General features: G+C 43.4%; 1 protein-coding gene across 13 annotated transcripts in view; it reads right to left on the bottom strand.

The window, feature by feature from the left end:
• The window catches only part of LOC143341438 (uncharacterized), a 228,404-nt gene that overhangs the window by 205,833 nt on the left and 9,192 nt on the right, over nt 1-13,379 (bottom strand). For 5 of the 13 annotated variants that reach the window (XM_076764421.1, XM_076764435.1, XM_076764425.1 and 2 more), the window contains exon 2: nt 13,096-13,168. The exons of 7 other annotated variants lie outside the window; for them this stretch is intronic. In XM_076764421.1, the coding sequence (XP_076620536.1) occupies nt 13,096-13,138 (43 nt within the window). In that variant the 5' untranslated portion in view covers nt 13,139-13,168. Of the gene's footprint in view, nt 1-2,789; nt 2,835-13,095; nt 13,169-13,379 lie in introns of those variants that run through there. One more of the 13 variants, XM_076764438.1, reaches the window with a different exon arrangement.

The raw sequence follows: 13,379 nt of genomic DNA, 5'->3' as shown, positions 1-13,379 counted from the left end.
GCAACCTTTTTCGCTAATGGACGAAATGTGGGTCAATTTTCAGGTTCGTATCGAAGCGAAGCAACGTACCCCTGTACAACATAATATTCAAATATATTTAAAAAGATATATAATTAAGTACCCACTACTCGGAAGTACCCCGGCTTTCTAACGACTTGAGATTCAAGAAGGCTTCAACGAAGTTGTAGTACGTTGCATAACATTATTCAGATTCGTTTGAGCGTACAAACTGAGACACGCTATACAACATGTAATCATCTAACCAAATGTTTTCGAAGAGGATCTTAAATCAGTTATCACAAAATATATCTTTGAAACGTATTGAAATAATTGTTATAAACAATTTGACAACCATATCGCGAACTTTAGCGAAAAGATGAAATTAGCTTTAAAAAATGTGGATATACGGGTATGCGATGTCAGAGTGACACGAAATTATGGAGAGTTAACTTTATTTTACGGGTCGGCTAAGCTCGATGAAAGGGCCAAATTGGCCCTGAGGCCGAATTTTGTGCATCGCTGAACTACACCGGCCGTGTTTTGCTTCAAAGTTGCAAATGAAATTGCCCTTCGACCCCGGCGGTCCAGAGAAAAAACACACCACGACTGCCTTTCTTCGCGCGAGCCTGCCAACCAATTAAAACTAATTTAACGAGCTGCTTATCGTTAGCCGGTGTACGATTCGAAAAATTATTCGGACACGCTCAAGGAAGCTCATCGTTTCCGTGGAAGTTTAATACCGTTCTACCACGAAATCGAAGGATTCCATCGACGATCGAGCTCACTTTTTGTTTTCATTTTTTTCTTTTCTTTTCTCTCCGCAAAAAAAAAGCCGTTTCCCTCGCGTTCACGCGCTTCTGCCCGCCAGAACGTCACGGTGAATTATAAACCGTCTCAGATGAAATTAATTAAAGGCGTCTAATTCGCGAATGCTAATGAGTAGACGAAACGGCTTGCTGCGCGGTTTAATACAGCTCCTTAAACCGTGCAAGTCGCTCAAGTTTTGCGAACGAGCCTTAACAAGATCGTTTTCCGTGCGATTATTACGCATTCTTACGGTTCCGTGCCAAAGTCGTTTCGAAGCTTAACGATTCCAAATGCAAACGCGAGAAATAAAACTGGACGCATTATATCGTTATCCGCGTTTTAATTATTCGTTTGTTAAAAATGTTCGTTTATTCGGAGAGTCCACGAGAAGACGAAGTCAGAGAAACGCCTGGCGTAATAGCTCTAATTTGCAAATAAATTACGATCGTAGCCATCGAATCGGATAAATTGATTGGAATACCGTTTCGCTGGCGAGCATTGGTAATTCGGTAATTCTCGTATCCCATAATTCACTCCTGGCCGGTGTTCGATCGACAGAGACGGAACGCAATTTCGCCGGTCTCTTTAACGCGAACGATCGACATATGGCATAGACGCACGATACGATTAGCCGGTCGAATATAATCGCGTGGAATTATTGGCCGAGATAACAGGTTTCGCAGTACCGTTTTACCTGGCACGGATTCTGTGATCGTCGATACGAACGCACACCTTCGACTGACCCACCTATCGTGAGAAACTATCCCGAGAATCGAGCCTTCTCTTTCGATCCGTACGCACTGTCACACGTCTATTGATCCCGTCTGTATCCTTCGACCTCGAGAAACCGCAACGCGATGCTTGGAAATCGCGTTCATTAACCCCTTGCGTTCGTATCGCTTATTAATGCCGACTTGGAATTGAACGGGAACTCCGGTGTAACGGATTCAAAAAATCAAATTTTTCCTCTCTGAAAATTACGTCCAAACAAAGATCGAGACGAAGTTACAGACCGCTTTGTAAGACTTGTTAACGTTCGAGACACAATTATAACACCCCGTCTAAATTTTCTGACGAGTAACTAAATTGGAGTTGACAATTCCGTAAAGCGTTCGTCAAACATTGTATGCTAAAACATTGATAAGATCAGATATAGAAACACCTTTACAGGGGACGAACGTGTTGAGAGCGCCACTTTATATTCTAAAAAAGTCTGCATCGATATCATGAATAATTTTCTAACAAAAATTCACGGCAACCACCTGTTCTCAGAGTCGTTACACCGGTGTCCCCTCCACCCTCGAACTCCACAAAGTGTCCCTCTGCGTACGGAAAGATCCAAACAACTCTTATCGATCACATTCCATCGCGGATTTAAGTTGAACCGTATCCTTCGAGAGAAACTGCTCGCCAAGGAAACCAAATTTACGATCGCCGCTCTCTAAATCGTTCGTGTTATTGCTCGCAGTTAAAGAACCGCTGTGTTCCACGAACGAGGAAAGATAGTTCGATAAAGAATGAGTCAACCTACTCCAGACCAGTTTGAGCATCCTTTAAAAAGATACAAAAAGTAAAGGATCCCAATGATCCGTCTTTCATCGAGTTCTGTATATACTGGCGGGCAAAAACGGCGCTTGAAACGAGTCTGATACTGGTTCGGTTTCGGTCGTCGAGAGCGGAGGCAGATTAGCGAATGATTAACACGATTTATCGTCGAATAAGCGGTCGTTGCTAGCAAGAATCCCGCGTGATTCGAGTCAAGATCACTTAGCTCGGCTACCGCGATAATTACATTAATTTTCTTCACGCAGCACGGCTCCTCGTATAAACAAACGTAAAAACAACCGGCCAGGACGAAGGTTTAATTAGCAAAACCCGTCAACTGTATCTCGCGTTGCGGAATATAATGGAAGCAGTAACCGATACAGATTACCGTAACTCACGACTCGACGAGACGGGCACAGGAGAAATATAAAACTCACCGCCCGCGGAGGCACCAGTCTTAAACCTCACCACACGCTCGCATAATCACGAGACTGCTTGCTTACCTGAAATTGACAAGAAACATTGAGTTATTACATGCGGTAAAGGTCAGAGCTATGCGCGAACTGAAACTAGGAAGCAACACGTTAAGTGATTTCCTATGCGTTCGCCTGTGAACCACGCAGCTTCTACGTACGTGTGATCGACGTTTTCATACTCCGAAAGAATGCTCCGAAACTTGGAAGTCGTTCCCATAAAGGGCAAAACAATGGGCAATCGATCAGACGTACGCGACGTTTATTTAATCGAACAGTGAAATATTTCTATCGAAGTAACAAATCTTAAGAAGTTGTAAACTGCATCGAACGAAATATACAACGCAATTTAATATTCCCGGTCGGTTTGCAATAATATTCGTAATTTCTCAGAACTCGTTGCGCCGATGAGGATGCAGAACCACGTATTCGCTCATCGGATTTTTACACGGTATTAATTATATTGAAACGCTATGACCGGTAAGTATGTGGCAATGCGCGTATGAATGGCGCTGCATTAACAAAGAGATCAGTGCCATTCATAAGCGAACGACCGTGATAGCGCGTTAACGATAGCACCGGTCGATTACTAAAATGGTCACAAGTCGCGATTAAATATAAGAGAACCTGTTTCGTAGCTTGGAAAATACGACGTCGAAGAATCGAGCATTCTTTTCTAAATATTCGAAACATTTAGCGTCCAATTTTGTTCGATAAAACGAGTTACAGCTTCGAGTAAGTTCGCATACTCGAGCAGCTGTACCCGTGTAACATCATCGCAGATAATCACATCTGATAACAACTAATCACGCCTATCATTAATCCTAGAAAGCCTCGACCCGCCCAAGAGGGACGTGAGAAAACACAATTACGACTTAATAACACCGCGTCAAGAAACTTTCTATCGAGTTACGTATTATTGATAGCAGGCTAACCGATAACCCTGACTCGAAGGATCGGCAAAAAGTGTTCGAGTAACGAGCTGGGCGTCCTATTCCCGCGCGAAATCCTTTTCGAATCCACGGGTATCGCCTAACGCGATGCAGATAGCACGATATAATAAATGGGAAAGTTACGAAATTTTTCAGAAGCGGTATCAAGATCAAAGAATCGCCATTGTGGGGATACAAACTTTACTCGTATAGTATAGATAGGTATTTGTACGTGGTGTTTGATGTTTAGGCTACAGTTCGTTAAATAAATTGCATGCATTCCTAGGAATGGCGGTCGGTAAGCGGATCTCCATGATCGTCACGCGTCTCGTATCACTCTTTAAGGCGAGACTTCCTATTAGCGTGAAACGCGTGCGTCTGGGCGTACGCGTGAGATGCATTCGTTTAGATGGAACGTCCAGACGCAGATAATGTATTCCAATATACGTGTGCCGCATTCGGTTAACGTAGTTTTGTATTGCAAACGAAAAGGTTTAAAATGCTAAAAGATGTAAATATTAAAAAGAGAGCCCAGGTTTCGCGCGACACCGTACTCGCATAATTCAAGAGCCCGTTATCGGTCGCACGATACACGATGCTTGGCCCTCTTCGAGTAATTTATAACACCTAATAACGATGCAAGATGTTCGAAAAGCAAGTACCGTCGCCAATCGTGTTTCCGTATCCAAGGCACACCCGGTTAACTATTCGATATCCCGGTGCACGGAACGAAAGCGTGAAATAGTTAGGAATACATTTAGATAGAGGAATGGCCAGGAAAATTGGATATAAAATGTACTGGCGTACCGATGGTCAGTTTAAAAAATAAACTGCTCGTTTGTAAAATTGCATTAACACGAACGCGAACTTACGGAATCCAATTACGGAGTTCGGCCAACGCCTCGAACATTGTAATATAAAAGTTTCAGTCGAAAGCGCTTATACTTATCTTTAATGCTTCTTGGTACGCTCCGAACGATACCATTCACCATGATCTAAAAGTGGCAACAGTGAAGGAAGAAATCACCAGCTAGAGCGAGTACATTATACACGCCTCGAGAACCACAGGAACCCAGTTGCAATAAACTTGTTTGGTATGAGAGATCATAACCACGAATTAAAAAGGCACGATACACTCTGCCATTAACGAAACTTTGAAATGATTATTACTTGCAAGAGCTCAAAAATTTCATCGAAATTTTCTTAGAACGAGCAGAGGCAAACTTCTTGAAATCCGCCTAAAACAACATCCCGCGTTGATCGCGTCAGCGTTTGTATTGCTTCTGGGGCAAGCGCCTGTCGGACGAACACATCCGTTTCAACCGCGCTGAACACGGTTATAGAAAAACAGAAGCACGCGTATCTCCATCGCATCGGTATACAAACGTTCATCGCGTACGTCAAACGTTGATAAGAGATCGCATCTTTGAGCGGCGAACAGCTATCGCGAAGACTCTGAACGTACCAATTCAGCGAGATTCCTCGCGTTTAAGTTTCACGCTACGTTTCACGGTGAATCGCAGACCTAAAGAGAAACACGTTCGAGCCGCGGGAGTCGTTTCGCCGTTCGACTTCCGTGTCCGATATCCATACCGCGAATATCGTTTCCTCAAACCATTTCTGCATAAAGTACAAAATTTAAGACCTCGTGGAAAGTGCGAATTCCAATATCCGGAACGATCTCGCGATAACGTAAAACGAAAGAATCAATACCAGGACGTAAACGATAGCGATTATATTACCTATAACGACCCGTGTACGTATAAATGCGAGTATTCAGTCGGTTGCGACTTTTTAAACTTTTCTTCGGAGTCTGCGTATTTTATTGACCCGAGAATGCGACCACCTGCTCTCGTGGTAGATCTTTGAAAAGCCTTTTTCGAGCAGTCTCGCGTGGCGAATTCGTACACTCGATGACGCAACGGGGAAATATAAACGCGCGGCGCGGCGAATTAGCCAGCTCCTAACGAGAGAGGCGCAGCAATTTGTTGCGCGTTCCACGCAAATAGTTGTGCGAATAGGTCAACCGTGTAACGCGATCGACGACCCGCCACGTAACGGGCTGGCGAGGGTATTGCTTCGTAAAAATGATTTATTATCGAAAACTCGTCGAAGGCCGACCCGCGACCGCTCAAGATTTCCCTTCTGACTAAATGGCGTTCGTTTCTCCGTGGCTCGATCGGCAAACCGTTCGCGGGAGAAACGCCGGTTGCGCAATTGTAATTAAAGCGTGGATCAAACGCGCGCCAATCGCGAGCCACGGGAACCATTTGGACGGCGTTCGCGGATAAATAACGCGAATGGAATTTCGTTGCGTCGGGCCCGCGTTCCGACTGACGTACCCGGTGTGTTTCTCCGAGGATCGAAAACGCTTCTCCGTGAAACTGGAGGCGATGGAAATTTATTCCGCGGAATAACCTTGTTTTAAAAAAATTCAGGTATCTTGACGAAAGGGAAGTCCTTTCCTACGAAGACATTCGCGACGTTTATTTACTCGATCCCGTAGCTACCAATAAACATCAGCGGCGATAGTTTGTTTGGCTAGAAGTTCGCGATGAATAATTCCTCGCGTGCCCCGCCAGACACAGATCACCATTTCTTTGGAATACAAAAACATTTTCAAGACGGAGTCTAGTATTTCCCCCAGTTACAAATCACTGTTGTTTTCGAATAACATTATCATAAAACAACCATTTATCGCCGCGCGATATGCAACGTTCCAAAACGGGCGTTCTCGTCGAGGAGCAAGGTGCAAAACGCGCATTGTTAATCTACCGACCACAATGGTACAATCCTTTTTCTACGAAATTAATTAAGCATCTCTTAACAATCTTCGCGTGTACAGTGTGCTCGCCGAGTCTCGTAAAGAGCATACACAGGCGTGAAAAACGAGATCGCTTTTAGAATGGCTCGTAAAGCAACGAAAAAAGATTTTACAGATGTTTCAACAAGCTCAAAAAAGAGTAAATTGATACGTATGTATTCATTAAGCTTTATTAAGTTGTCCAACTGAAAATCTAACTGGCCGTGCAACTCTACGATAGCCGTATCTATGAAATATACGTCTTCACCAAAATTCAATTCTAGTGCGAGTGAACGCGTTGAAACACCCTGTACGTTGGAAATTCCCTTATCCCGGTGTCGTCCTTCCGAGAACAGCGAAATCCGCGGCACGAGAGTGCGGTAATAATTGCATAATGCACCCGGTAGCCTTTCCCGGTCGCTCAGACTCGTTCCAATGGTAAAAACTCGTTTAATGCGGCTCGCACGACCCACGGATACACGTTTCTAATATTCAATTATGTGCCGCCGCGACCGGTGATTACGCCTCGGAACGCGCGTAGTACACGCTCGCGAGCTCCAAGGTACCGGATAATAATCGACCTGCCAAGCATCAGAGCGGCGAGACCTGTGTCGCGTTCTGCTGACAATCGTTTCTGCGTTTCGGCTTGTTACCAGTTATGCAAATCTAATTAACGCCTGGATCGAGTGACGCGCTCCAACGGATAGCTTAAGTCGGGAAATGTCCGATTAACCCGGCCAATTTTAACCATCAATCCAGGGGAAAACCGACGATCGATGATCGGGCATCGATCATAATGCTAACGCTCCTCCCATTTAGGAATTTCTTAACCATTAATGACTACGTTATAGCAAACACAATGCATTTACAAGTATCATTACGCTCAGCATTTATTATTAGCGATTTCTTTTTACGAGGAGAAGTCGCGAGTGGAAAAGTTTTAAGAAGCAGTGCACTAAACGATTCTAGGCTAGATGGAAAACACCGCGGAATGGTTATCTATTCCTTGTTAATTAACGCGCGGCGGCTCGGGTGAGACAGAAAGCGATAGTGTCGTAACCGCGGCTACGATGCAATTTCGAGAGAATGACAGCCATTTAAATCGACCTTTCACCTGGCTGTCGATAACACGAGATTGTTCACGCTTTATCCGTCGATTCGTTTGGGCGCGATTATTCATCAAATTCTCTAACTTTGCTATCATCGATAATACGATTTGATATTTTTTAATTTGTGCACCTTCCTGAATTTTTTTCTCGAAAGTGCGAAGGATTTCGAAGGTACGAGTATTCACCAAAAATGATTGAAATTGACCCCCGCAACTGAAAATAATTTTTTCAGAACGATTCGAAATTTTTTTTTTTCACCGAAAAATTTAGGCCCTGTCGATTTTTCTTAAAAATTCGTTTTTTATTTTTAATAAATTTGTTTGACGTCCTACAGAAAAGTTGTCTAATACTATTTTGTAGGTACCCATGAGCTTTACTTCAGAAAAAAATTTCATTGAAATATAGTCATTATTGCAGGAGTTACGGCTATTTGAAAATTGGACCACTTTTATGGGGTTTTTCTCATTTTACGGGGTCAAGGACCAACTTTTCGAATATTTTTGCGATTTGTACATATTCTCCATCAAAATACGCGCAGTTTGCTTTTTTAAACATTAAAATCGTCCAATTCGTTCAGAAGTTATGACGTTTTAAAGATTCGCATGAAATTTCAGTGAAACATCTCAATGGTATGGTCAGACATGAAATTTTCGGTAATGAATTTTTTTCTCGTAAATGCGTAGGAATTCAGGGGTATGTCTATTCACCAAAAATGATTGTTATTGACCCCCGCAACCGAAAATAATTTTTCCGTGAAGGATTTTTTAATTTAACTTTTTAATAACTTTTTAACGAAGCCTCAATCAACAAATTAGTATCCTCAATTTTTGTCTTATTTTGGCCTCTAGAATCTTCCATTAAAATTTTCCCCAGGGATGGCCAAAGAGCCTGTATAGTCTCAGTCGAGTATCATTTATAGAATAATTTTATTGGCAATTAGCGTTATATGCAAATACGCCAGACCTCTAATTTTCGAAACCTCATCAGTAAACATATTAAATTATAGCTGAATAATGTGGACCTTAGTATCGTGACTAATAGTATTAGTAGTACACTAATTATGAAACTGACTAAATCGCTGAGAAATAGCTCTATGTTTGCCTAAATCTTTGTCCAAAGAATATATAAAACGAAAGTCTCGTTTATATTTGAATAACCCTCGTAGGTCAATAACCCTTAAGGAATAACCCTCGTCGTGTTTATTTCCTTAAATTTAGTATTATAAACCGAGGACCAAAACCACGGCTAACTCTTGTACCGTGGAGCGCACCATATGGCGAAATCGTAGGATCATGAAACTGCTGAACGCGCCATATGGCGCTGGTCTTACTTCCGTTTAATAATTATTCGCGAATCTCGCCTAACGAACGAGGACTATTTTGCTATTTATAATTGTCTGCAACCATACAAACAGAATAGAAAATAAATTACACCTTCGCGATCCAGCGTATGCAATAATTTATTTGAATCGTAGAAAACGGGAAATTTCACCGAGCCGCGTTGCCGATTTCAACGATTTTCTTTTGCATTCAAGAAGTTAATAGATTTCAGTCGGTGAACGTTGGTAATAAAAAACCCATGAATAGGCTTCCTGACTGGCAAATTGTTGCAATGAGAGAAACGGTCGATAAAGATGCGTGGTAGAGTCATGAAGAATAAAAATTTCTCGACAGGTATTCACATAACTTCATTGGATGCAAACGTATACAGGGTGTTCGGCCAACCATGGGAAAAATATTAATGGGGGATTCTAGAGGCCAAAATAAGACGAAAATCAAGAATACCAATTTGTTGATGGAAACTTCGTTAAAAAGTTATTAACAATTAAATTCAAAAATTTTTAATTAATTCTGAAAAAATTATTTTCGTTTGCGGGGATCAATTACAATCATTTTTGGTCAATAGACATACCCCCGAAATCCTACGCATTTTCAAGAAAAAAATTCAGTACGGTCGGAACTTTAAACGTTAATAACTGTTTAACGAGACCTCTATCAACAAATTGGTATTCTTGATTTTCGTCTTATTTTGACCTCTAGAATCCCCCATTAAAATTTTTCCCAGGGTTGATCGAACACCCTGTATATTTACTTAATTAGGTCTTCAACTGACAGTCAATAGTCCTCCTTGGTTTAGAAAGAATATTACAATTTATCGATACGAACGAATAAAAGATATTTATTCTTATAAACGTGCACGATTATTATACTCTAATATTTATGTGACAGTTTTAATAGTTTGTTACGACGATCAGTACCGCCTGAGCGACCACGAAACGAGCCCACAAATAACGAAAGTTATGGGTCAAAGCACCTCGCCGTGAAAGTGAACCACGTTTGACCTTACGTCAAATTTTATAATATATCTTAACGATACTACCTCCTCTATACAATTCTGTTGCAACGAAAATAGTTTTCTCCGAATCGAGAAGTGAACGCATACGATACTGCAAATTTTCTGCGTTAAAAAATGCGCACGAATGGAGGAGCGCTTGGCAACGCGCGCGTGCGAGAGATTTAAAAATGCAGGGCAATAAAGAACCGAGAGAGTCGAGTTTAAAGAGTCAGAAAGTTAGTCGAGAGAGTTAGTTGCAAGTCCGCGAGAATCAGCTGCGACGAGAGTGCCGTTACGTAAGAACACGAGAAACGTTAGCCACGGTACACGGATGCATCAAAGTTTTGGAATCGTTGGACGAATAACCATTTAGCCGCGACGTGCTTCGTCCAAAACCCAGTCCCGTATGTGGGACAATAATTTACTCGCGACTCGCTGAAACTGAGCATCAGAAGGAGGGCTTCGTGCTCCGACAGTTTAGATTAAGCCACATCCACGCGACCCCCACAACACAACCGGAATGCGTTGGATTCGTTGAATTTAGTATACTGCACGATGCAACGAATGCACAGTGCACACCTGTGCCCCCTTATGTGCATACTAAAATGGCAAAACAAATACTACTGGGGCCCAAACTCTGACGACATTCCATTCTCGACGATCGATATTTATTTTATGCATAATAAGTTTGACACGCCCACTGCCAGATCAAAAATATAATTAGACCATTGTAAACTACAAAACCCAAAATTTCTTTCAATACTTATTTCTGAAAACTCGACATCTAAACTTGAGAATTAATTTTTCAAGCTCCATATAAGTCCTGTCACCCATGTATGGCGTGACGTCGCAGTCAAAGTGTTAAAGGTCGCCTGTGTCCACCAATTTATCTTGAAGGAATTGGAGTTGACGCGCGAATCTTTTGGGCGTGAAATTAAAGTGACGAATTACAAGCTCGAAGAGCAGACGTTCAAGGGTGTCAAGGTGTTTCGACACTGCAATTTGCGATCTCGCGAAATCTACGACCGGCACGGACGGTTCTTACAAAAGGAAAAGGCAGCTGCACTTTTCTGGCCCGGGCTGAAAAGCGCGGAGAACAATGCCTCGTGAATTGCCGCGCTACAATGCGCGCACACAGAACAGAGGCTCCTTCCTTGTTAACCGCGTTACGTGTACTTTCGAGCGTTTCCGCGCGGCACTTATCAACTTTTGCCTACCCGGAGATAGAGGCGCACCGAACGGTGACAGCCCTATGGCAAATATTTGGCCGGGTCCCTCGAACGACACGCCATAAATACACACGGGCCTTTGGGACACCTTTCGAGCGCAAACGAAACGCTTTAAATTAAGAGCGGGCTTTCCCCCGATACCGAAACCTTCCTCTTCTTTGTCCAGAACGGAGAGAAGACGCCCAGCTGCGTCTGAAAAGCTGCTAGAACGATACTCGGGGTAAATACGAGAAACCGTCGTGCGTTCGACGTTAATGTCTCCCACTTAGCAAACAACCCGTGTACGGACCAAGGGTGGAAAAGAAAAGCCTCGTCGTGCCAGTTTTTTAATGCATGCAATACGGTTTCTGTTATTGACCTAGGCCATGGTTTACGAGCGGTACGGCCGCGTGCGTCACACATCGACCGGGGCACGTGCGACGCCTTCGAACAATCAACCGGCTGGATTAAGAGTCGCTCGTGGGAGGCGTCGCGACAGCCACGAATCGGGGCAACGAGCCAGCTCGGTGATTCACTTATCGCGCCAGCCAGATTTCCAAAGAAAAATTTTGGAAAATTCTGTTAAGAAACCCTAAGGGGGATTCTAAAATGGGATTCTAGCTAGGATCGTTAATCCTGACGGATAATTTTAGAATTATACGGGGCGTTACGCGATCCTAAACGTACGATGGTGCACGGTGTGACGGTATCGGCGGGTTCGCGAGGCTATTTCCATCCATTTCTGCATTCCTTCCGCAGAATTTCGCGTCAAATGCACTCGGTGCATTTGCAACCTGTCGTGAAAGCTGCGGAAGCGATACACACACGTTTCTCGGCTACGAAGGAAATCGCCTTCGCCTCGCCTTAAAAAGCACCGATAATATCAAGGAGACACAACCGTTCGCGGCCTTTGTTCGACGGGAAACCAGTTTCTTAATGCGAGATAGCGAATTTCGTCGTGAAATCGATTAGCCGGTGAAACGCGGACCTCTGTACCTGGAAGCGATTCGTGATCGTAACAATGTCGACGGAGTCACGAAACACGCCTCGACCGAAAGAAATTGCTGACTTTTAGAGGAGAAGGTGTAACAGAATTTTTCTTGCCCGAGCACCGTCGAGCGAAAGAGTCCTCTGTCACGGATATACCGTTGCTCGTTCTGTGCAATTTAACGGCATAATCCGTCCACGGACCGGTTGAACGTCAAGGAATTGCAAATTCGCCGCGACAAATTTCGGCCTGACATCTTTTCGTCTGGCATACATAACGGCGACCGTGAATCAGCCTGTTCCGTTTTATTAGGCTTCGTGGAATTTATAACCCCCCAAAAATGCAACTGTGAAACAACCTTTCCTCTAACATCGAGATCTAATTGCAATCTTGAAGGAGATGGTTTAGACAATACAATCAGTATTTGGTGTTTCCTATTACTTAAGCAGTGGAAGAAGTATGGATCCTGTTACGGATTAAGGGTGAATCTAGTATTTTTGCACGATCGAATCGAATTCTAGGAAACGACTCGTCGTTTTGTCGCGGTCACGTGTGAACCAGGTATGCACGGGCACGATAATTTTTTACGAACGAAAGGAACTCGCGCAAACATAAATTGCAGAAACTAGAGGACGATCGATAGCCCATTACCGAGGTATTCCGCAGGTAATAACGTTCCTAGTACACGAACCGTTAAATTTCTTTCGTTCGTTGCAACAACCGCGCTATTTTCGTCCTGTTGCTCGAAACGTTTACGTCACGCAGCGCATACGTTGCACCAGTTTCTACCAAATCTCGTTGGAGACTGATAAATATTTTCGTAATTCGTTACCAAACAATCGGGAGCAAACGGTAATCGGTTAAAGCGTCGAGAATGTGAAGAATGCCTGACGTACCTAAATCGGGTTGCCCGTAGTCGGCGAGCATCGCGACGACCATTCTGAGCACTCACGATCCAGCCTCGGCGAACTGTTTCACACCAAACAATATCGTTTAAAATTCAATCGAGACGTACGATCGACGGAACGAAGAGGAGACCCGGGCCCGTTCGAGAGAAGCGTTGGCCAAAAAAGGTAACCGGGACATATCGAATATGAAAGTTAGCCGCTTCCCATGTGCACGGTGAATCATCCGTTTAGAATAACGTGTAGGCACGCATCGTCATTCAGGCTCCTCTCTC

Source organism: Colletes latitarsis, chromosome 4 (assembly GCF_051014445.1).
Source record: "Colletes latitarsis isolate SP2378_abdomen chromosome 4, iyColLati1, whole genome shotgun sequence".
NCBI lineage: Eukaryota > Metazoa > Arthropoda > Insecta > Hymenoptera > Colletidae > Colletes > Colletes latitarsis.
This window is presented reverse-complemented; position numbering and strand designations above follow the sequence as displayed.